We start from the raw sequence: 26,433 nt of genomic DNA, 5'->3' as shown, positions 1-26,433 counted from the left end.
TTTTGAAAACTACACACTTGTAGTTGACATATGAATGTCCCCAATTTTTAATCACAGTGGCATGTTATTTTTAGACCACTTCATACAACATATGGTTTATCATTATAAAAGCAAATTGGAACCATACTGACTTTATTTGTAAGTATTAGCAAGAGTATTAGATAAAATGGTGTTTATAAAGCAATTATGCATGGGGCGTATTCCCAGACCTCCTCCTGAATTTTAAAAAAATTAAAAAAATAAATAAAGATGACTTTTGGCCAAAAGAGGGTAAAGTATGGAGAGTGGCCACACCATGTTTGCTTAACTTATGGAGACAGATGTCTGTTCTCCACTTTGGACTCAAGTTACTGTGTCACAACTTTCATCACTATCTCTAGTGAAGAGACAAATCTTAGTTCAATGAAAATGTATTTGTCCAAATTCTGGTCAGGTCCTCTTAGATCTGTGCCTTTCCAAGTACACCCCCTGTGCCCTAGGAAACTTCTACCATCCAACAACCGCGACATCACACCTGCTGGTGCTCAGCTCTCCACAGAGCACATACAGGTCGCCACCAAACTTGAGGTGATGCTCTAGCCCAAAGGCTGGTCTCTACGTCGATCACTGAAAATGTGCAAGGCATTTCTCAAAGCCAACTTTCCGAAGTCTGGGTAATCAATAACAGATAGGAAATATGAATGAATATATTAATACAAAAAATACTTATAATTTTCAATTATTATTAACTGAAACATTTGCACTGGTGTTGATGATGACCGCCTTGAGGTTTTAAGGCAGTGAAAACTCAACCAGCTGCATCCATCTGGCAGCTGACTGGAGGGAAATGATCTATACCAGCTTCATTCCCAGGCCTGGGGGCAGGGGGTGGTGCTGTCTTGGTCTTGGAATCTTCAGCCCCAAGGCTTATTCCTGCTCCAAATAGCCTCTTATCCTCAAGGAGGGAAGTGAGGGCTTCTTCCTAGGGTAGAAGTTCCAAGGGAGCTGCAGAGCCTTGCGATGCACTGGCCCAGAACTTTCCATTACCTCATTCATATGGCATTCTACTGGTCCAAGGATGTCAGAGGGGCCCCTCTACACCCATAGGAGTAGAGAAATGGACTCTACCACCTGACCAAGGTTGTGGCAAAGTCATTTACAAGGGAGCACACAACAAGGATAAGAAGATCTGTGGCCTTTTTTGCAATATACCACATACACCCGGCAATCATATAGTCTATTGTTTCTGTATAAAAGCTCATTGTAGTTTTCACGACTTAGTCTTCCTGCATAGTCACACTGCAGATCCTGGAGAGTGGGGGGGGAGGGGGAGTGATCTTAGATAAAGGAAGACAGCGCTTGACACGTGTCAGATTACTTCTCACCTGGGGCAACAGAGTAGTTACATTTCCAGGCTAATGGCGCAGAAACACACACTCCATGAGCACAGGGAGTTTTGTTCAGTTCCCTGATGGATCCCCAGTACACAGAAGAGGGCCTGGTCCATAGCGGACACACAAAGATCTGGTGAAATAAAAGAGTGAATGCCTCCTACAGCATCCTAGGTTATCTGAAGTCAACTGCTCGACTACTTAGGGTAGAGCAATGATGTGCTGAGATGTTCTCCCACATTAGTCTTCCAAAATGACAGTCACAGCTTCTTGAGACTGGAAACCGCACACAAGCATAATAAAGTAGACCTTCTATATAATCCCAGCAGAACAAAAATGCTTTTATAAGTGGAAATTTCTGTCTTTGTAAACTTTATGGGAATGTGAATCATGAACAAATCAGCAAAACACAGCCTTTCACTTAACAATGGATCTTACACAGTACCAGGAATTGAAATGCAAAGATGCACAATCAATGCTTTGGAAAGGAAGTGCAGTAAATGTTTCTGTTGGATGTAAATGCTGGAAACTGAAGACCCCTGGCAGTTGTCTGCTCCCCTGCCGCCACAACAACGAAGCTGGGACCTCAGGGTCAAGCGGCTCATCTAAGGTCACTTGGATGCTTAGGACACAGAGGGGACAAGAATTCAAGACTTCACACTGTGCTCTGAGCTCTTTCCTCTATGCACAACCAAGCTGACAGTTTTCTGCGGTATAAACAAGCTTTTGAATATAAGCAACTATAAATAGCAATTAGTCAGAGTCTTGTATTAGATGTGTTGACATCATCAGAAGGCAATTCTGTTACAAAGCTCCTCTGACGCTCCCTCTGAAACATCTCCAGTCCCAGCCTTCTTTACGTCCACCAGCACCAGCCTGGCCCCCTCTCTGGCCCAAACTGCATGCCCCCCACAACAACTCCCAATAATCTGAGCTCCATTACAGGATCTCCCCTCCAAGGCTCATCGAATAGTCCTGTGAATTTGCTTCTCCCATCTATCTAAATCGTGGATTTATAAAGACAGGGAGCATGAGTTTTCTAATTCTTTTGCACGTTCCTACCGTACTGAGCAGTCCTTGACATTTTAGTTAAGCATAATAATCATTCAATAAATATTAGCAATGTGACAGGCAATGAGCTAAGTATTTTACATGCCTGGTTTCATTTAACCAATTTGCATTCCCCAAACTCTAAGTATTCATAGTCCTATGCCCACAGATAAAAAATGCTGTGCTTTGGAGAGGTCAACTCACCTAAGATCACACAGCTAGCAAAGTTGTTTGGTGACAAGATCCACCCCTAGGATTATTTGCCTCTGAAGTCTGTGCTAATTCCTCTCCTCCTCAACGAAGACCTGCCTGAACTCATAATGGGCTCGGGAAATGCATTTTGGAAAGTATCCCAGGTGATTCAGATGTGTAGCCAGGTTTGGAGGTCATTGCCCTTCCCCCACCCCCTGCAATCCCCCCCAAGTCTACCCTTTCCGGCTCTCCTCAGGTCACATACATTGCACAGACTTGTTTTCTCTCCTACACTCAGGCCCTCCTACAACAATCCTCCATTGCCATTTCTGGACACAGATGAAAACCAGGGGGCACCATCAAGTTATTCCAGAAGCAGTCACAGGATTCATGAGGAAGCAGCACGGAGAATCTATCGAGGAAGCCCTGAAGGCACAGCCAAAGAAGGGGTAGAGTTCAAGGCCCCGTTAGGTTCACGGTGGGCCTCACAATAAATAATGCTCTATGCTCTCTTCTCTGGACTTGACTTTTCTCTGAGGAGTCATCCATACATGCCGTACATCAGCCAGTGACCCAGTGAGCCATTTTCCCAAGTTCAGCATGGACACTATGGTTTTCACTGCCATACCTAGAACCCAGGCATCAAAAAACAGCCCCAAATTTCCTTTGTTTCCTTTGAGCAGTTGGTCCCTTCTCCCACTACAAAGGACCCCATGGGGCTCAGCACAGCCCCCTTTGAGGGAATTACTTGACTCCTTTATAACAATACCAAGTACAAGACCAAGGTTTTCCAAGAGACCACAACCAGCACTCTAATCAGCAACCCTCCCCGCCTCGAGTTTCTCCTTGCACAGGGACTCTCTTCTGTTTCCGTGACTGTCCCTCTCCACTGTCGTCCCCCCACCCAAGTCCTCTCCTTTGCGCTCTGTTAATATCCAGGAACTCCTTTTGGCCTAGCAGAGCTGAGAAAGACTCATCAAGACATTACTAAAAAACAAAACAAAAAACAAAACACCCAGCAAGCACAGTCATTACAAGAAGTAAAATAGAAAGGGGGACTTGACAAGGTAGCAGTGTTCTGTCCTGCCAGAGGCAGCTTCAGTGGCTTTGCCCCAGGTCACACACAGTCCTGGGGTGTCCCTCAGCCCTTCCCCAAGCACGCAGCCTGCGTGTTCCTGGGGTTCCTGGCTCCCAGGCCACCCAAACCTGCAGGATGCCCATCTCAGCATCTCCGCAGCTCCTAACTGCATGTCTGGCGGGACTGATCTGTGGTCCAGACCAAGAGAAAGACATCTGTCCCTGTCATGCACGATGGGAGCCGAAATACAGCTGAGAGGAGAATGAGAGACTGACCAGTGGCCAAGGGGGCTGGGCACTAAAGGCAGGGCTCTTTCACAACTGTTTATTTCAGGTCACACACACAGTAGTATCTTCCCTCCTGCTCGCAGCTCCTTCCCCTGGGGTCCTCCAGAGCCATCGGTTATTTCAAAGAACATTCAGCGTTTCGAAAACTGATCAAAAGTAGAAACCAAGTCTCACTTCCTGAGCCAGTATTCTTACCTTTCAGAGAGTGAAAGAAATCATTCTTGACCCTATTTCCTTTGCTGACACGCATGGTATAAATCTGTAAAATCAAGGGGAGTTCATTCTCTACAAGAATCTGAACTTGCCTCAGACTGGCATTCTTCCCAACATATATCTATCCAACTTAGGACTCCTGGAAGAATACAGACTGAGGCAGACCGATTCATGAGCACATAACTGGATGTTTTAGGTGTCCTCATTAGCCAAAGGAAAAGAAATCACAGTTTTCCTTAGAAAAGAGTGGGACCTCATCTTATCATCTGTACCACTCTTCCGGGACCCTACACACAGTGCTTAGCAGAAAAAGCACCTAAGAATGAGGGAGAGGAAAGTTCTCTGTGGTTACACACACCCCCAGCCTCATAGAGAGTTTACATCTGGAGGATGCTGAAGGAAAACAGGCTTAAAACACTGCAAAAAAACAAAAAACAAACAAACCCCCCCCAAAACACCCCCCCCTGAGAAATCTGACTTCAATAGTCCTTGCAGCCTACATACCCATGAATATAATGTGCTGTTCGGACTGTACTTGCATCTAAAAACATGAGTTAGCAATTGCCAAAATCTCTCCAAGTCTGTGGATACACTTGCTAGAAAAACTGCAGACTGCTGCAAAAAGCCTGTAAATGTCAAACATTTTTAGTACTTTTCTTTTTAAGGAGGCAATTTCCAAATCAAAATTAGTTGGAGCTACAATTTGGTTTGTTTCGAGTGGGCAGGTCCCTGAAGAGTCCTGACGATGCCACATGATATCGGAGGCATTCTCAAAAGTTTAGGCCCCTTGCCTCCTAATATGCCAGGGATGGCTTAAGACATTTAAATCACTGCAATTTTTTTTTTTTTTTTTAAATATTCTCTAGCAGGTGTTGAGAGGACCCAGGAGAATTTCATTGTGTCTAAAATAGCAGCTGCAAGTGGTATTGGAATCATTCTCCTTTTCCTGTGAAGTCTGTGGGCACAATCTTTCGGGTTTCAAAAGCCCAGAAATCAACGATCACATAGGAGTAAGAATGCAGGAGACTCAGGTTAGAAAAGCATGGGCTTAATGGTTTCTTTAGCCCAAGCAGCAAACAGAATTATAAATCTAGACACCTGATAAATAGGAGAAAAATGGCTGCTAATCGCATTCACTCTGATAAGCTGAATTTGGCCTGCTTTTTTGAGAGTGAAACATCGAGACACTTTTTCCATTCAAAGCTGTGTCTTGTTCTTTCAACAGTTCGGAAACCTGAAGCCGCCTGACTCAACAGCCTTCCTTTAACAGCGGAGCAGGTAGGCTGTGTGAGTGACCAGGCTTTTGGCGTCTGGCACAGCAACAAGAACTGTCAGCACAGGGAAACAAAGCCACCCCCCGGAAACAGGTCCAAGGACAGCTGTTCTCAGAGCTCCTCACCTGCAGGGCCTGGGAAGCAGACTGCGGGCCCTCCCCCGGAGCTGCCCAGTCCGTACACCTGCGGCTCCAGGGTATCTGCTTTTCTAACAGATTTCCAGGTGACACGAAGGCTGCAGGTGGGGGATCCCACTTTGAGAACCGCCTCCCGGGGGGTGTGGAGGTGGGAGGGAGACGTAGCCTTTCAAGCTCTTTTATCATCATTCCCGTGTGACCCTTGGCACGACGGGCAGGCATATCATCAGCTGCAAGGTGACAAAACTGGTCCAGGGAGGCTACGGTAGCAGCTGGTGAATGAGAAGGCGAGAGAATCTCACGGCAGCAAGAGTCCACCACACCCTCCCAGTCCTTCACTCCACCTCAGCGCCCACTCAACAAGATCACATATACTGTAAAGACACCCTGCCTTAAGAGCGGACTGGGCTTACAAACTGCAAAGTTGCTAATGAAACATCCAGAATGTGAGGCTGCAGAGCATTACACAGAGTCACTTGTCAGCACAGGAGGCGGCCTCCACCTGTGAATGGTCACTGGGAATTTCCAACAACACTACCCCCCCACCCGCCCCGCCAACTTCTGGTTTGTTCATTTCCTGTACTATTCAACCAACTTCCCAAATCCTCCTGTTTCCACACGTCAACCCTAACTGGGCACATAATAATGACCTGTCCTAACCAAGAATGTACCTTGCCACCTAAAACAGAAATACCATGTGTCACTGCTTGTACTTGTGGAGGCGCCTGTGGTGGAGGACCCTGATTCGTATTTATGGGTGTCAATGCTGTGTTTGTAGTGTAAGCTCCAATCAGAGTTCCATCCAAGCTTACAACAGGCATTGTAGCATAAGGTTTAATAAAGGCTCTGTGTGGATAATGACCTGCAGTAACTCTCCATATCAGGGAGTCCCTTACACTGTTTAACAAAGCAACTCCAAGATCTGTTTCCATGACAACAGCAGCATCACACAGGAAAGAGAAGGAAGAGAGTATAGAAAGGCTCTTTAGAAATTGTTACCAAAATGCATATATACTTTACAAGACTAAAAACAATGTTCTCGGCACTAGACTTGAGGTTAAAAATCTTTTCTTTCTTGACTGTAGTCTCTAACGATGTGACTATTTTTAAACATGTAATAGGAACTGCTTCAGAACACTATAAATACCATCCATCTGCCAAATTTCAAGAGGTCTAAAATTAGGTTACCAGGTTCATCAATTTCCCTTAGAAGATTCTATTAGAAATAGACCAAATCCTGCTGGTGGCAATAAAAGTGAAATGCTGATAGTTCGAATGCTACGGGAAAGAAGTTGTGTTCATTTAAAACCTAATTACTAAGAAACCCCAGAAACCATCATTTTTCCTGAATATAATTAAAATGGGAAATACCTTATGAGAAAGGAGTTTCTTAGAAGGCCTTTAAACAATTTACCACATACTGAAAATAACTCACAGCAGTATGTGTTATAACTAAATCATACATTATAAACAAAGGAGAGAAGAAAACAGTATATTTTCCTTTTCTACTATGCTCACGATGAGCCTCCGCGAATGTCTGCTTTTCTCTTGTGGATGAAGTGGAAACAAAATGAAACACCCAACAACTGGAGTGGCCTCGCCAATATTTTTTTCTGCCATGATTTTCTCCTCATGGACCATGAAGGAAAAAAGGGCCCTCTTACTAAAAATACTCTGGAACATCAGGCAGAATTGGGACCTGCAGGTATTTTTTTTTTTTTTTCCTCAGCCACTGGGAGGTAAAGTTATTTCACATACATGTGTACCAAGTTATTTTTAAAACTTGCCTTGTTCTTCTCCAGTTATTCTGTTTCAACCAACAAAAAGCCCCTGGTGGCCTGTTGTGGCCACATCCACTCTAAGCATCGGGCTGTTCCATGGTCCACATCACAACTAACAATAGAGGCAGAAGGCAACTTTCCCCCGTGAGCCACAAGACAGCAAGTGCTTCATAAAAACAGTTCAACGGGTAATTTGCAACCTTGTCACAAATAATGGAAGTCAGACACCTCAACTAGATGGCACCTATACAAAGAACCATGTTACTCGTTATTCTCAATAACCATTCCTTCTGCCAAAAGACCACCTTGGCTCAAAGACAACCTGTGAAAGTGGTGCTGGTGTCAATATAAAGTTAAAACCAAAATTCTGTTTTACAGATCAGGGTTAACTCAGTAGAATCACCCAACCTCTCTTCATTTACTTGCTAAGTCAATAAGTGTTGAGAGATTCCAGATCAGCACGGAGGACAGGAAGAGGCGAGATGGGCTTTGCCTTTAAACAAGCTGCCCGGCAGGAGCAAAGCCAGAAACAGGGCACGGGGTTACGCAGGTCTTCAGAGAGGTTCCCACAAAAAGAACTCAAGAGGGGCAACTGAAGGGGTGGTGGAGAAGAAAGGAGCCCATGAGGTTCAAAGAAAGACTAAGAATGGGCCTGGTGGCTATGGATATCTGATAAAGGGTTTAATATATTCAAAATATACAGAACCCTGACAGCTCACTAGCAAAACAAAAAAGAAACCAAAAAACAAGGGAAGATCTGAAATAGACATTTTTCCAAGGACGACCTACAACATGGCCAATAAGCATATGAAAAGATGTTCAACATCGCTAATCAGGGAAATGAAAGTCAAAACCACAATGAGCTATCATTTCACACTTGTCAGATTGGCTACGATCAACAAGACAAGAACTAACTGCTGGCAACGATACAAAGTTAAAGGGAACCTTCATCACTGTTGGTGGGCCCTACGTTTGTGCACCCACCGTGGAAACGAGTATGGAGGTCCCTCACAAAATCAAAGAACAAAACCAAAGCATGTAATTCAGCAACTCACCTCCAGCATTTATCAAACAAAAGCTCTAACTGAAAAGGCATACACACCCCCACATCTGCTTCAGCATTCCTTATAATGGCCAAGATACGAAGCAAAGGGTCTATCACAATGGATGCACGGGTGAAGAAAATGTGGCACACTCAGACAATGGAATATTATTCAGCCATAAAAAAGAAAAGAAAAGAAAAGAAACCTAGGGCACCTGGGTGGCTCAGTCAGCTGAGCATCTGACTTCAGCTCAGGTCACGATCTCTCAGTGAGTTTGAGCCACCACATCAGGCTTGCTGCTGTCAGTGCAGAGCCCACTTCAGATCCCGTGTCCCACTTTCTCTCTGTCCCTCCTCGGTTCATGCTCTCAAAAAAAAAAAAAAAAAGATGAAACCTTGCCATTTGCAACAACATGGATGGAGCTAGAGGGCATCATGCTAACTGAAAGAAATACTAAATGATGTTACTTGCATGTGGAATGTTAAAAGAAGGGAAAAGAAAGCTCATAGAGGACAGATTAGTAGTTGTCAGAGGTGGACAAAATGGGTAAAGGAGGTCAAAAGTACACACTTCCACTCATGAAATAAGGGAATGTAATATACAACATGGTGACCAGTCAATACTGTACTGCAGATTTGAAAGTTGCCAAGAGACGTGTTTTTTTTTGTTTGGTTGGTTTTTTTTTTTTTTTTTGGCCAGGAGAGTAGATTGTAAAAGCACTCATTACAAGAAAAAAAAAATTATATGTGGTGACAGATGGTAACTACACTTATTGTTTGCAATAAATAACCACCAAATCGTTATGGCATACATCCAAAACTAATAATGTTCTATGTCAATTACACTTGAATGAAAAGAAAATGGTCAAGTGGTAGGGAGAAGGGCATTCCAGACCCTCACCTCAGACTTCAAGTGTGCAGAGCCTTCTCTGTTTCTTCTGGGTGAAGCAAGACTATCATCCCATGTTGTATTTCTTGGGGCTCCCTGTTCTGGAGACCCTCTTTTTAGAAACGTCTACTCTTTGGAAGTTGCTTTGTGGAATATGTGCTACACGCAATGCCTAGTCATTGGGTCTGGGTTAACCCTTGGTGTTCCAAAGTAAGTTCACTCTTCTTCCTAGGCTGGAGGGTATCTCACATCAATTCCTACGGCTGATTCTTTCCTTCACACTCAACACTTCTAAGTCATTGTCTGGATCTCTTTCCTATCGTGATCATACTAGCTTCTCATTACCTCCTTAAAATTTGCTGCCATGCTGCACTTCGGATTCCGGAAGACAAGTGGAACCCAAGGAAAAGTGCTGTTTTGCTCAGCTTGGGGGGTGGGTGCTGCTGCGGCCCTAAGCTGCTTTAGTACAGTTACTGAGAGATTGTTTTGTTTCAGTCAACCCTTATCTATTATCAGGAACGATGTCATAAGAATATTGTGACTGAAGAGGGGACACCTGGCTGGCTCAGTTGGTAGAGCATGCAACTCTTAATCTCAGGGTCATGAGTTCATAACCCTACACTGGGTGTGAAGTTTACTTCAAATTCAAAAAAATAAGAATATTGTAACTGACCAATTACTAACACTCAAAATATTATGTAAACCAAAATGCTTCTTACAGAAAAGGTACCTTCACCAAAGAACTCAAAGTATTTAAAGAAGAGACTTATTAAAACTCATCCTAAGACTTCCTCATTCCGGTCTCCTTTTACTATTGACCAAACAAGAAACAAAATTTGATTGTATCTGAAGCTCTCTAATGACATGCGAGCAACAGAATCTTTCCTGTACGGAGATGAAGTCATAGCAATAGAAAAGAACACATATACAACATGTGAAGGCAGTTATGTCTAAAACGTGGTGATCCACCCTCAACATAGAACTCAAGGCTTGTTGCCTGTCCAATATTCATTCATTTTCCTCTTTATTACTCAAGTACTCTGCTGTTGTTCAAATTGGAAACATACCCAGCTCAAAACAACTCCAAGCCCTAGGTTTTTAATTTTTTAAATGTTTATGTTTGAGACAGAGAAACACACACACACACACACACTGAGTGGGGGAGAGAGAGAGAGAATCTGAAGCCAGATCCAGGCTCTGAGCTGTCAGCACAGAGCCTGACATAGGGCTTAAACCTACAAACCACGAGATCATGACCTGAGCCAAAGTCAGATGCCTGACCGACTGAGCCACCCAGGTGCCCCTCCAAACCCTCTGTTTTCCAAGCAGGAGTAGTTATGTGACAGAGTTCTGGCCATATAATATAAATAGAAGTTGCTGGATTGGGTTTCTGGGGGAGTTCTTTAGAAGTGCATCGATTTAACAGGCATCTGTGCTGACTTGACCCTTCTCTTTCCTCCTGGCGTGGAACATGGATGGATGGTACTTGAACAGCCACTTTACAAGGAGGGCAGCAAAGAGGAGGATGAAATCTACACGGTTAGATGCTGAACTGAAAGGAAGAATGAGGCTGGATCCTTCATTGAATCATGAAGCCACCAGGTTAGCCCCGGAATGCCAGCCCCCCACATTTTGTTATGTGAGAACACCCCTTATTCAGTGTGGCCACCACTTGGTCAGGTTTTCTACCCTCCTGCTTGATACACTGAGCAGTCTAGACATCTACAACAACCTGCTTTCTCATCACACTGTTGGACAAAGAACTCTCAAGATGGGTGGGTGTGCCCCGAGCAGATAACATTCTGAAGGAACACAGCACTTTGTCATATTCCTCACGAATTACAGGATGACTTATTGAAAACTGCATTGTTCTAAGAAGATGAAATCCAGAAAGAAGCTCTCCCAAATCCAATCATCTTTAAAGAAGTCAAAGCACTGGAGTGCCTGGGTGGCTCAGTCAGTTAAGCATCTGATTTCGGTTCAGGTCATAATCTTGCAGTTCGTGAGTTCTAGCCCCGCATCCAGCTCAGAGCCTGGAACCTGCTTCGGATTCTGTGTCTCCTTGTGTCTGCTTCTCCCCCACTCATGCTCAGTTTCTCTCTTAAAAATAAGCACTAAATATGGGGCGCCTGGGTGGCTTAGTCCGTTAAGCGTCCGACTTTCACTTAGGTCGTGATCTCGCGGTTCATGGGTTCGAGCCCCGCATCGGGCTCTGTGCTGACTGCCAGCTCAGAGCCTGGAGGCTATTTCAGAGTCTGTGTCTCCCTCTCGCTCTGACCCTCCCCTGCTCACGCTGTCTCTCTCTCTCTCTCTCTCTCTCCTAGAAATAAAAATATTAAAAAAAAAATAAGCACTCAATAAATTTTTTAAAAAATCAAATGATTTCATTTTCTTAGGTTCGCTTCTAGGTCTGGCCCCAATTTACAAATTCTGTCAGAATTCTAATCATAGTAACGCCTTTATAGTAAGCCCCTTGCACTGAGTACCACGGAAGCATTTTCCCCACCTTTATCATCATTCTTAATGGCTGCACATATTCCATCACAGTGATATATCCCAACTCACATACCTCCTTACTATTCAAGAATGTGAAGAGAAACCAATGGCTGCAGAGGGAAATCTAAGAACAAGGACACTGCTCCCAAGCCAATATGCAGCCAGGCCAGAACTTTCCACGTGAAGATCCTATTAGGTGTAAATTATCCTAAAGGTCTGAAATTCAACCCTTATCCCACTTACCCAGAATGGCGGACGTTCACATTCCGGTGGTTAGAAAATTCTAATTAAGTAAGACTGATCATGTACATTTTGAATTTTATAGGCCACATATCAACAGGATTATGAAACCCGCAGTTTCTTTGGAAGATGCAATCACATGGTACACCTTAGGCTTAAGTGACATGGCCCAGTTTAATATATTGCATGGCAGCGTCATCACAGAAGACGAAAAATCCCCACTGATCCTAGGCTCTTTATACTGTTGGAAGGCAACAAAACTCTAAGCCTGGTCTTCTGTCTTGTGAGAGTAATATTCACTCAGCCAGCCAACACTGAGCACTGCATGTGCCAGGCACTGTTCTAAGTTAAATAGAAGCAAAAGACAACACACCTGCACTTATCTGTATTTCAGGTTTGTGGAAGAGATGAAAAAATAACCCAGTAAATGCTATGGTTTCAAGTAGTGATAAGGGCTACGGAATATACAAGGAAAGACTAACAGAAAATAACGGGGGGACGTGATCTAAAGAGGCATCTCCAGGGAGGGGTCATCTGAGTAGAGACCTGAATGGTATGAATGAGCCTCATTCCAGAAGAACTCACCTGTGCAAAAGACCTAAGGCTCAAATGAGCTTGTCATGTTCCAGTCAGTGAGATGAACAGGAGCAAGATCACAATCACCATAACCTTGCTGACCAAGGTAAAGAGTTTACGTTTTATTCTAATAGTCAAAGGAGGCCACCGAAGAGTTTAGATAGAGTGATGCAATGATCTGATTTGCCTGATACATGCAAAATCTCACTCTAGCTGCGTGTAGAGGGAAAGCTGCCAGAGACAAAGATGAAAATGAGGAGCCAATCAGGAAGCTGTTTTGCTGGACTCTCCCAGGGTCCAGCTCCTAGACGAACAGAAGTTCTTCAGGTGAGAATATGATCGTACCTAAGCACATGGCTCCAAACTCACAGCAAGTGCTTGTAAGAGAAGATCTGTTTCATTTATGGGATTCATTTTCAAGTTTTCAACTTACCATTACCACACCCCCTCCATTCTTATTCTGTACATTAAGTTACTCTAACTCACCTATTTACAATGGGACAAATGTGATTAAAATGAATTACCTAAATCTTGGTGCATCATTCAAACTTCGCAAATGCAGAAGAGAACAGACCTGCCTTGCTAATTTTAAGAACTTGCTGTGTGTGATCTCTCTTTTTCAAGATTCCCTGGTATTTTGTGATTAATTTTTAGTAACAGAACGACCTGTTTAAGAACAAATGAGTCATGATACAGCTTAGTATCTAGAAACCTAAAATCACCCTCCTCCACAGAGAATATCATTTTCAAGTATGAAATTCTCATGTTTTAAACATTTCTACCCCATGTTAACTCTACAAAGCTTCCGGTCTTGAAAGAGAGATGGGGAGGTACAGGCCAGGAACTCAAGATGGCAGAAAGCAAGCCTCCAAACTGCCTTCTGAAAGGTACTTAACTGTGGTTTAGGACATGAAAAATAAACAAACCCTCACTTGTAAAAGTTTACAATCTCTGTATTTCAAAATCTAGTATTTCACTCAGCAATCTTCTACCAATATAAATTTCTTAAGAGCATGAATAGCCACCTCTGAGTTATGCATAAATTATTCTTGCTGGCACAGTTAGGGATATGATAGGGCATCTAGAACAGCAGTGGCCAAAGTGGAAAGAAATCTGACCACCACCTCCTAAGGTAGTGTTCCTGGCTATGTCATTTCCCTTCTTGAACTGAGGTTATAAACCTCCCCAGATTAACTGTGCAGTTAGCAATCACTTCACTGAATGAATATAAATTGAAATTATATGGTTGACCAAACAAGTATTTCCTTGTGAGAAGTTGTTTTTCCCATCAACATTTAACAGAAGAAATATTAAGAAAAAGGCTGGTCACACAAAAGTTCATGAGTACAGTTCAATGGATATCTTGCTTAATTTGGTTAGGCTTAAATTTGTATCCTAATAGACTAGTCCCTCAATATGTTTTAAAAAATTTAATACTTTTTTTAAAATTCATTTTCTAAAGACAATGATTAAGAATTTTAAAATGGCTGCTGATCGTGAGACAATCTTCTAGAACGTTTTATAGATATTTTACTCAAACCAAGGAAAAGGAGTTAGAAACTATACTAAGTATTAAGGATAGAGAGATGAGTAAGATGTAGGGGAAAGAAAATATAATAGGATCAAAATCAGTCTTCCTATGGCAAATGGTTACATTAATGGGGAGAGCAATCCATGCCTCCCAGGACCCACATCGTGTCTTCCCCGTGATGGCTAAGTCTGTTTGTCAACTTGACTGGGCCACGGGGTGCCCAGATTTTTGGTCAAATAAGGTTTCTGTGGGGGAGTTTTTGGTTAAGATTAACATTTAAAGAACTTTTTTTAATGTTTTATTTATTTCTAGGAGAGAGAGAGAGAGACAGCGTGAGCAGGGGAGGGATCAGAGAGAGGGAGTCACAGACTCTGAAACAGGCTCCAGGCTCTGAGCTGGCAGTCAGCACAGAGCCCGACGCGGGGTTCGAACCCACGAACTGCAAGATCATGACCTAATCGAAAGTCAGACGCTTAACCGACTAAGCCACCCAGGCGCCCCAAGATTAACATTTAAACTGGTGGAGGAATAGAGTAGATTGCCTTCCCTAATGAAAGCCTAAATAGAATGAAAACACTGACTGCTCTTCCCCCCTACCTTGTGCACGCACATGTGCATGTGCACATGCATACACACACACACACACACACACACACACGAGTTCTTCCTGTCCAAATGGCTACAAACTAGTACATGGGCTTCTTCCCCACCTTTGGACCTCTAAGGAAACACTGGGCCTTAATCTCATCTGCTGGCCTTCGCACTAGAACTACACTGTTGGCTCTCCTGGGTCTCTAGCTTGCCCACCCACCCACCCTGTGGATCTGGGGACTTGCCAGTTGTAGCAGCCCATTTCTTAAGTCTCTTTGTATGATAAATATGCACACAGACCCTTAGTTCTGTTTTTCTAGAGATTCCTAACCTACCTTCACAGGGACTCTGGGCTTGTCCATGTGACTTGCTTTGGTGAATGGGACATCAGAAAACACAGCGCCAGCAGAACTTTAGGCATGTGTACACTTATGCTTGCCTTCTTGGAACACCGGCACAATACTACCCTCCTGGGAAGGCCAACGTGAGGCACTGCAACATTCTGGCCAACAGCTCCAGCTAACAACTGGTGGAGTGCTCTTGTGGGACTCAGGAGTAACCTTTGACAAATATTGATATGTTTTATACACACAACAACTGGAGTACCACTGGCTGGCAATACGAAGGACAGACTAAAGGAGAAACAGTGCAGAGCCAGCAAGGCCAAATCACAGAACATGATGAAGCTTTCATGAAGATTGCGGCAAGGAGCATGGAGAGGAGAGTCAGAGACAGAGCGCACTGAACTTGGAGACTGCTTAAGATGTGAAAGCCAAGAGAGATGGAGACAACCCAGATGATCTCAAAGGCTTGGGAGGCTATGCACAGATGACCATCTGGTGTTCCTCCAACATAGACTAACAGGAATAAGCACTGGCTTGGGTAGTGGAGGAGACGCAGGGAGTACAGACTGTGATAAAATAAGGACACGGTTGTACATTCTGAGTGTGACATCCTCAACATAAGAACCTGAGCATTCTTTCTACATCAGGGAAATTATCTGGGGAATGCAATCAGGACTATTTGATGCCTGAAGGTCATCTGACAATAATCTGGACAAGGACGCTCTTCTTTGAACCTAGTTTTCCCCCCATGGTATAAATTCAAATATGTTTTGGGAGGTTAGATTACAAAAGTAGCAACACTGAATGAACAATGATTAGAACTGACCTTCCCACCATCCATCTGACCTCTTGCTAGTACTGGCTGCCATGATTGCTTGCTCATTTCTTCTGGTACAACACAAGAGAAAAAGCTGTCAGAGGAAGTACCTCCCCACTTGCTTCATCTGTCTTAACCACTACCAAAGGCCTAGACAGAAGTCCTAATAAGTGGGCTCATTGGATTACAACTGTTTCTGACCCTTGATCTCACTGTAAATAAATAGGGATACCAGCAGTAATGCTAGCTAGAAAATCCTCTACAAATCTCCTTCCCTCTCCTAGCCCTGAGGAAATGTACTTCTTTTTTTGTCCATAGATAGGGTCTCTTGCTGGAAATTTATTAAGCAGAAGACAACCATGGTGAGGAAGGTACCAGCTAATTGAATGGGACTCCTACTTTAGCTTGTAAAAAAGTGTCTCACTAAAATCCAGGAACAAGCCTCAGACAGAAGCCAAAAAGCTCTCCAGGCTGGCTTACAGCTTAGGGTAAAGCCACTTAAAACAAATCTTTCCAGAATCCCCAGGTCCTAGGAAGTACTACCTTCCACTTTCTTGAGAAGAACCCAGACTAAGTCACCAAACTGCTCTAGGCTCTCACAGGATCCTCAGCCCTACATGCTCTGTCACCACTAGTGAATTCACCTTGTTGGGCTCACTTATGAGTGCTTTTACTGTTAATATCCGCGGAACTTATTTCAAATTTCTCTTACCATTTTAAGTTTTCTCAGTCACACTGACTCAAGATTCTAGTCACAAAAATAGAGAATTTTCACTGGCAGAAAATCTGCCCCTTAAGTGACTTTGCTGACGAACCCACTTGGTATTGAGGAAAGAATTGGTTTGGAAGCAGAGACTTGGTCCAAAGCTTAATGCACGATTCACTACCAGATTCTACCAAGTCCTTGAACCAACCCTGAGCCTTGACTTTCACATTTACACAATGGGATTAACGTATGCCTAGTGTATTTGTATACATTATCCATTCAATTATCTGAATAATGCTTATTTTGGTCTATGACTTCCTGCTAAGGATAAACTATTTGAAGACAAGGGCTAGGTCTATTAACCTTTGCATCCCCCAGTTCCTGGCAACAATAAATGCCCAAAAAGCATTTAATGATGACATATAGTGCGCGCGCACGTGCGCGCGCACACACACACACACACACAGCAACAGACATAAGGGATGCTAAATACACATCAGGTAATACCACGAAGATGCCATTACCTGGGTAGCAGAATTTCTAGCTCTGGGCTTCCAGTGATTTCAGCCCTAGCTGTAGGTTCCTTAAACATCATTGCCAGCAACAGCTCTCAGGAAAAAGTTAATTTGGCTGTTTGTAAATCGTGAACTGCCTGATGTTACTAAGTCACTTGCACAGGTAAAGAGAAATCAAGAAGGAAGCCATCACACTAGTTTTTATCCTAGCCAGTCAACAGCTATGGCCCAGGTCCACCATTTTGTAAACTCCCAATAGTTAAGACAATGATTTGAAATTGTTTAGGAAAAGTAGGGAAGTCCATCAGGTATGTTTCTCCCATCCTCCTCCTGAGGTGCCATGATACTGATGAAATATCCATTCCTGGAGGCGGCACCTGGATGGCTCAAGTCAGTTAAGCGTCTGACTTTGGCTCAGGTCATGGTCCATGAGTTCAAGCCCCTCAGTGGGCTCTCTGCTCTCAATGCAGAGCCTGCTTCAGATCCTCTGTCCCCTGCTTTCTGCCCCTCCCCCACTGGTTCTCTAAATAAACAAATCCACTCCTAGGAGTGGGGAAATTCATGAACAGTCCCATGTATAGCTAAAACTAAGTAATTCAGCCCCAGATACATACAACTCACTGGTGGTCAAATTAGACCTTCTTCCACTCATTCTTTCTGAGTACTTGTTCTATGGCAGGCTTCCCATTGAGCTCTTGTTTTTCAAAGGGAAAAGACACAGGATCTCCAGGCAAGACCATTAAGCAACGCAACAGTTGTTGGTTTTTTTTTTTTTTTTTTTTTTTTAGCCAACGTGGAAGTGCCCCTGAGAAGCTACATGAGGATTCCTACGGGCTTCTCTCTCTCTCTCTCTCTCTCTCTCTCTCACACACACACACACACACACACACACACACACACACACACACACACATCTTCAAACCTGACATCAGCATCCATGTACGACTCCCAGGAAAATACTCTCTTAACCTTATCGACTTCCTTTTTGGACCCAAAACCGTACCATCCACCTTAATCGTTGCCCCTTGTTCAGATCTGGCTCCACTAAACGGGGGTCACTTCCCCCAAACAACCTCACCACACTCTCAAAGGCTGTCAGTTTGCCAAGAGTGGAGATTTTGCAAAGAATGTGCTACTACTACTGGCCTTACATGCCATTCCGAGAGAAGTTCCGAAGGTGTTTGAGCAGTGGCAACTCAAACCTTTGGATTACACTGAAGAGCTCCCAGGGTGACTCCCTTGAGAATAGGCATTCTGGTGGCACTGATTAAATATGAGGCACTCATTTCCCCTCTCCTCACTGGCCCAAACTTGGTAGCTAAAGACAATGGATGTGTCTCCTTTATTACATCCGAATGGCGGATGCAAGTCTTTGTGGCTATTTTTAACTCCCAGCTAAATTAATTTGGCGCAAAGTAGCAGGAGTCCCTTCCCTTGTAGGAAATACTTCTGTTACTGTGAATCTGGTACATAAAATAATCCACCCACTGCAGAGCAGAATTAGCACGGGAGTTTTGTATTGGGTTTGTTTCCCTGAAATAACTTCTTTTTAAGGTTTCCGGTGGCATCACAGCACGTGAGGAATGGTAACTGTGGGCGAGTGCACAGGGTGGTTTCAGGACCCCGCCGAGCCCTCCTCTGAGGCTGACCTAAAGGGGGTCCCACCAGGACACACAGAACACCGCGTGTCTCCCTAGAGTGTGTTTTCACAGGTCCTTGGCACGTGCGTGTCACCGCAGTTCGCGCACCACTGGATAGCAGCGTTTGGCAAGAGCAGGAACTCCAAATAGTGGTCCTACTGGTTTGTAAAAGGATTTTCAAAGGAAAGAAATCTTATAGATCTTAAACACCTTCAGGAAGCCTTCCCTCCATCTTCTATAAGGTGCTTGCTCTCTTTCTCCACACTTAGTAGCATTTTATTTCTTCCCCATTTATGGTGGCTATCATCTGCAATCTTATCATTGTTTGCACGCTCAGCTCATCCTTTTGATTAGAGAGGGCACACCAGGAGGGCAAGGATGCTCTTTGCCTTCCTATCATCAGGGCACCAAGCGCTAAGTATTTAGTGATGGAATGTCACCGAAGGCTGCCAACAGCTTCAAAGACCACCAAGTTCAACCTCCGTATTCATAAATAAGAAAACCAAGGTCTACGGGGATTTTCAGTGATGTGGCGGGGCAGGACTTCCAATTCCAACTCTATAGCTCTCGTGACCTCACTCAGCTGAATTTTAAAGGCAACTTCTTAGCACCTGCACCTTTTACAAACCTCCTTTGTCGGTTCAGGAACAGAAAAGTGTTTCGAGTATAGTTGGGTTTGCTCACAAAACTGTCTTATTTCCATATTAAATGTAAAAGCACACTTTGAGAAAATAGAAGATTTGCTAATTAAATTTCTAGGTTTATTTTAAATGTTTTGAGTTTTGTTACAAATGAAGCTCTGAAATGTTGAATTTTAAACAACTCAGCAGCCTTTTTCATGTGCTCAGTTTCTAAGACACCAGAAAGAACTCCAGAACGAGAGAATTCTCAAGACTGTCGTAACCAAACGAATGTGATTTCGCATGCTGGACGTACAGCCCCCTGCGGAGTGCAGCTTCACACCGGTACCACTTTTGGCTTGTAGCCATGTGCCCAATCGCTTCCAGGTTCAGCTCCAAGCATTTAAAGTCAATGCTCTCAAGCTTCCTCCAATGGCTCAGTTCTACAATCTTTTCTGACTTAAAAGACGCACCAAATCAGAAGCAAGCCTTCCCGCATTTTAACAAGTTCATTTCTTCATTTATGCCCTCACAAACACTCTGGCAAGCACCAGCTAAGTCCTGATGCTGTCGGTACGGATGCTGGTGGTGTCTCAGGTGAAGTACACTAACGATCCATGAAGGGATTTTTAAGTCACCTGAATGCTGTTTAACTGTACGGCTCAGCTCTAAAAAGTACAAGAGACCACATGCACAGGTTCTCCCCAGAAAGGCAGGGGACCGGTGAAAAGGCACAAGGCAGATACAAAGAAAACAAACACAGATGCAAGGGAAGCAGAACTGCCACTAGGTAGGCTTTAAGCCTTTGAACAGGTCAATCCCTTTCCCTCTTTCACAAATGCTCTCAGATCCAGCCCACAGAGCAAATATATCCAAAGGTTGTGTTTACAGAGTTGTCTAACGTTTGTGTGGGTTTATACGCATCGCATAGAGACCGTTCTCTGCCTACGACGTTACATATTAAAAGGAGGGGTGTGTTTGTCTATGGTTTTCAGGGCAGGACAGAGATTGGTAGGCATGTCTGAAAGGTCTGCCGCACTGTTCTCTCCACCTGAAGGCAACCACAGGAAACACAAGGTATGAAAAAGAAGATTGAATGTGCTAATAAACACGCACACACAAGCACACATACACGCACACATATACACTCATACTGAAGACCCGAATACCCTGGTCCCCTTTAGCAGGATGGGCTTCATGAACAGACTGAATTTGAGGGTAGATTGTTCTAAGCAGTGGGAGGAGTTCCAGAATGCAAGACAAAGCAGCTGGTGAGCTGAAATTTTAAATGGTGAAGGGAAGAGTCTGAGGAAGGTGTTAGGCCTCTCTGACCCACCACCTACCCGCCCACCCCATCGTGGCCAGAGCAAGGAAGAGAACAACATCAGCTCAGGGGATCAGTGGCCGCTGAAGAAACAAAAGCACTGTCCAAAATCACACTGCCCATCCCCCACCCCAAAAGGCAAACAAGGTCAGAGTCCTTCCTGTGCTTGTCCATGTTCTAGTTCATGTCTTAATGGGGGGGGGGGGTGGGAAGGGCGAGGAATGAAAGGAAGTCAGCTCTTTCTAAACATGGGCCATTTTCGTTATTTGTCATCTTACAAGATCTTGGATGGGGGCAGGGGTGCTGGGCAGAGCCTCAAGCACCTACCCAAAGTGCCTTTCCAACACCGAGCCTTTCCTTTTCCTCTTCCCACTTCCTTGGTGTGCAGCAGGCTGCATTTCAACCTCAGACACACGTGGCTTTGATCTCCAGACATGTTGGCGGCAGGGAATGTCTGGCAACAGAACACTGCCCGTCCAGAGGTGGGGGAGGGCGGAGAACATGGCCAGGTGGGGGAAGGGGGGTCCTGCCAGGGAACCCAGACACCCTCTCTCCTCCCCGAGTTTCCCTACAACTTCTGCATTCTTTCAATGATCTGTGTTCCAAAGAATGTTTAGCTATTGCCATCTGGCTACTGGGATCGAGGCACTGCTATTTCACTTTTAAGTGCTTGTCTTTTTATCTTGAGGATGGACAGACTGAGGACAGTACTGGGGCACGTCATGGGGTCCATCAATGCCTTCGGACCCATGTGGGAGCGTTCTGGTATCCTCCGACCCTGCATCATCCAACAGCACATGCTGTGTGCAGCTTAAGCCTTTGCCATGGATGAAACAAGTCTTAGTCTAGAAAACTTTTAAATTTTGGGGGGGTGGGGATGCTTAAGGTCTTTTTTTTTTCCTTCTCCTTGGTTGCATTTTGTTTCCTGATCCCCGTTCCTTTAATTCATTTTTCTCATGCCCTTTAGCACTTTTCTAAGTGTGTGAGCAGAACTTTGAACGATTAACACACCAAGACATGAGCTAGCAACTTCTCTGACTGGCCATGCCCTGCCCCCTCTTTCCTTCCATGGCCGTCGAGTCCACCACTAACACACTGGACACCAAGGGGACAACATGTCACAGTGCCCCCAGATCATTTATGCCTTTCTTCTCTATGCTTCGGTCTCATCTATAAAATAAGGTTAACCTAGGTAAGTCTTTAACACCCCTTCCAGCTCTAGAATCCGAGCACTTTAAAACGTTCTAAAAGAACAAGTAAGAAAATCCTCCCTTCTCATCTCAGCTCTGTCTGTCCTGACACCTTCATGCTCTTCCAGCTACCTCCCCGGTGCAGCTCCAACTTCGGCATCTTGCGAATCCAGACAGGGAGTTAACACCGGCCCGCACACAGAAGAGCCTTCTCCTGCCCTGGCTGCACAAAGTCCTAAGGATCAGCCTCTCAATGCCAACGACCAAAAGGCAAATGTTCTCCTTAGAGGAGAAGGCACAGGCTGTACTTCTTTGTTCTCTCTTATTAAATTAAAAAAAAAGAGAAGTCTCTTATCTTCACTTTCACGGATATTAAAATGTGAGACTGAGCACGTACAGTGGGTCAACACAACACCAGGTAGGGACAGAACTGAGACGCATCAGATCACAGGTGTCCCTCCCACTGTATTTCACACCCAGCAGACCATCACTAAGGCTTTATGCTTGGCTGCGGCTTCAAGGACTGTGGGGGGGGGGGGGCACATGCTGATCATCAAAACAGGGTAAGAGTTGGGGCACCTAGGTGGCTCAGTCGGTTAAGCATCCGACTTCAGCCTAGGTCATGATCTCACCGTTCAAGAGTTCGAGCCCCACATTGGGCTCTGTACTGAAAGCCAGCTCAGAGCCTGGAGCCTGCTTCACAGTCTGTCTCCCTCTCTTTCTGACCCTCCCCTGTTCACGCTGTCTCTCTCTCTCTCTCTCTCAGAAATAAATATTTAAAAAAAAAAAAAAAGGTAAGAATTGTGGGCATGAAAGGGGCTGCTAAAAATAACTAAGGGACATTAAGCTGTAGAAGGCATAAACCAAGACTTCCTCGTGTAAACAAGACAGCCCCGTGCAAACTGGGGTGTACATTATGTATCTATGTGTGATATCAAAAGCTTACAAAATTCATAACACAATCACGGATGTACTCAGAGAGTTGATCTAAGGTCCCTCTAGGAAATGTTAAATCGGCCTCTCCACCTGCCCCTCCTTGGTCTCCCTTTCCCAGCCCCCTTCTCCCATCCAACCCACGGGAGCCCCTCAGTGCTCTTTTCTGGGCCCTAATCTCTTTTCTCCGCATTCTATACCTCCTTCTCTTAGCAAGATGATCCACACCCAAACTTTAAAATAACAAAACAGAGGAATCTTTATCTTCAGGACACACTCTACTTCCAAACTCCACACCTGCATGCGCAGATAACTGTGCTCTCCACTGAGACTTCTCAAACTGAGCTGGTCTGAAGAGAATCCCTTGATCTGCCCGCCCTGTCCCATACTTCCAAACACATTCTTTCTCCATGGCCTCCATACAGTCATAGGTTTGGGCGAGAGGCCTGAGAGTCTTTCTCAACACCTTCACCTCCCTGATCCTCCAATGGCCAAGAGCTGGGGACGAGCTCCTAAATGTATCATGAGTGAGTTCACTCTGTCTATCCCCACTGCCTCCCTTTACCTCGAGGTCCTTCCACCTTCCTCACCCCTACATCAAACCCATTTCTGCTGTTGGTGTTTCCTACAAGGAAAGCAAAGAAATCATATAACATGTCAACAGAATCACATCATTCCTAGTTTAAACCCTTTCTCTGGATCCCTATTATTCCTAACCTTGTGTTCAAAATCCCTGACTACACATGTGATGACCAGCCTTCTTGTTTTCTCTTATACACTGAACATCTTCCCGCTTCAGGGCTTTCTCACTTGCTTTTCCCTTTGACTGAGACAGTCTTCCATGGGGCTCCTTTATGCTCCAGCGTGCGTGCACACACGTTCCCTTGTGCCTGCCTATCTCCACTTGCTCCTGAAGCTTGGTTTAAATGCCATTTCCTTGGGGAAGCCTCTGGCCACCCAGAGTCGATCCCTTAGGTAAACACACTCAGAGAGCCTCTACTCTAATTAGTGATACTTTAATGTCTATCTTCTCCCATATTAAGTACTTAATAAAGGGTACTTAAGCCAAAAGAATAAAGTGGAAGGAAGGGAAAGAGTCAGACAAAAACTATTTTCCTGTGGGCAGGAGACAGAAAGACAGACAGACAGACACACCATTTTTGCTGGAGCCAAAATCGGAGAAGAGAAGGATGGGCCAAGAATAATGAGTAAGGAGGCTAAAGAAATACCATGTGATGTTTGAGGCCAACTTTCTGGAAAGCTGGTCCTCTTCCTCTCCATCTATTTTTACCTCTAAAATGTCCCAAATGGAGGCAATATTCCAGAAAGAAATGGCATGTGAAAGGGTGGGGTGGTGCACACTAGTTTTTTGTATGTAGGTGAGCCGCCCATGGATGCGGGCTTTCTGGTCCATGAACATATAAAACAGGATGATCTCAGAGTCTCTCTGGCTCCCACATGCAGAGCCTCTGCGGGGCCAGGAGCAGCTCAGAGCCCAGGGCTCCTGCTCTGTGCACTTTCCACCAGCACCTGAGTGGAAATGTAGTTTAAGTTCCTTCACTACTGCGCCAAAATAAGGCAAATCGGAACCCCTCAGAGCTCACCGGGAGTACGCCCTCTTCAGAAAAGGAAAGATTTCAGCCCTGCCTGCACGGACAAGGCTGATTTGAAATCTGTGCTTCCTGATAAGCACAAGAGCCAAAGGTAGGAATCACACTTGGGGCACATAATGCAAGTATTAGTGACTGAAGTGGTCCCACAAAAGCAATTCGGAATAGAAATGTCTCCTGTCCTAGGCCTCCCCTGCAATTCCGTTGTTGTTAAAATATTTTCCATGTAACAGCCCAATTTTCCACTCAATATATTTTAGGTATTGGTATTTCCCATGCCTCCTGGCTCCTGCTCTCCTCTGCTGATGCCATTTTTCAGTAAACAAGAGATGCAAGCAAGAGAGATGCTCACTAGAGGCAGGTAGAATTAGGGCACAAATCAAATTATGTGTTCACACATGGGTAGCTTCAGAGATCAGTTGTTCAGTGGAACAGATGCTAAATTATTTAAATCAACAGCAGCATTTATAATACATAATGAAAAGGGAGCAAGGATCTCATGAAGCAAACTAGGAAGAAGAGGTCGCACTGGCTAAAAGCAAGGATGGTCCTTTTAGTCAATAATAACCCGTTAGGATGAACCATAAAGGGTGATTCATGGTTAGGTTGTAAAATTTGTCAACATCTTCAGAAAAGAACCACACTGTGTTAGTGAAAGCCCTTACTATAAACTTGGTGGACTTAGTCCATGTGGTTGCCCAGAGTGGAAGAATACAAGCTAACAAATTCTCCTCTGACCCTGAACTACCCCTGCCAGGGCTCGAAAGGACTATATATCTGTTCACCGGGACCAGCCAAGGTTGTAAAGGACCCATTGACAAGTCTTCCCATTAAGAATATGTGCCAAAACAACAGTTATACAGGCATTAAAAAGGGGTTGAAGTCAAAGATCTGCATTAACATCAAATAATAGTTTCCAGACTACTTACGTCAGTGTCCGGTCCCTTATCCGCCCCAGGACAAGAAAAAGTGACAAATTCATGGCACCTCTTGTGAACCACAAAACAGCAAACTGGTGGAAAGAAAAGAAAAATAAAATTAGTAATTTAACATACAAACTTTGCTTTCCAAACAGGGCTGTGTGCTGTTAGAAGTCAATTTCATTTCATAATAGAATCTCCAACAGCAATCAGAAAGCATTTTATTCAGGACTCAGTGGTGTTTGGTATCAGTCAGACTTATAGATAGTAGAACCATAAAATGCTGGGACTCAAGGCCCAAAGAGACCTAAAACCTAGTTCCTATTCTCTAAAATTGAGAGAGAAAGAGAGAAGGCCAGAGGTTCTAAGAGAATTTCCCAAGGTATAAACCGTGAATCAAAGTGTCAAGTACTTTGCACTGTCCTATACCAATACACAATGCATGCATACACCCTGTGGGCAAAATAAAAATAATAATTATACATACAGCAGTATCTCTATATGTGGTTTGCAGAACTACTCAGCAGAATTCTGAACTCAACTCCTTAAGATCACAAACTCAATCTGCAGAAAGCCCTTTGAAATAGAAAAACAAAACAAAAAAGGCGAACACCTTCACACTTTCGTATACGTGACTGCTGGCCACAAATGCTATCACCAGCTGGGGGGATTCCCTACAAATCTACCAAATCTACTACACAACACATGCTTTCCAAGTTGAACATGGTTGAGGATGGGTCAAAGAATGGTTATAGGCATTAGTAAGTAATCCCCTAAGAGATTTTATGGATAGTATAATGCAGAGGATACAAAAAAAGTAAATGACTTAGGTGGTCCTTCCACCGAAGCTTCAAGTCTTCCAAAGGGTAGAGCCTACTACTCCACCGTTCTTTGCTGAATGGCAAGCTCAAAAGCATATCCTCAGAAGCACTGGGTCAGCCCTAAGTCCTTGCTGCAGAAGGGAGGCTAGAGCTCCCCAGATTCTGGGCTCTCTTCTTCCCCCAAAGATACCACGATTCCCTGCACATGTGGACAAAGCCAACCAAAGAGGATCAGTTGTTTCCGTG

At 44.3% G+C, this 26,433-nt stretch overlaps 1 protein-coding gene across 1 annotated transcript in view; it reads right to left on the bottom strand.

Moving 5' to 3' along the window:
* The window catches only part of PRKCA (protein kinase C alpha), a 401,970-nt gene that overhangs the window by 222,345 nt on the left and 153,192 nt on the right, over nucleotides 1-26,433 (bottom strand). Inside the window, exon 3 of the mRNA XM_039235921.1 lies at nucleotides 25,376-25,458. Within this exon, the coding sequence (XP_039091852.1) occupies nucleotides 25,376-25,458 (83 nt within the window). The remainder of the gene's footprint in view (nucleotides 1-25,375; nucleotides 25,459-26,433) is intronic.

This window comes from Hyaena hyaena, unplaced genomic scaffold (genome assembly GCF_003009895.1).
Source record: "Hyaena hyaena isolate Hyena2069 unplaced genomic scaffold, ASM300989v1 scaffold_104, whole genome shotgun sequence".
In the NCBI taxonomy this organism is placed as follows: domain Eukaryota; kingdom Metazoa; phylum Chordata; class Mammalia; order Carnivora; family Hyaenidae; genus Hyaena; species Hyaena hyaena.
This window is presented reverse-complemented; position numbering and strand designations above follow the sequence as displayed.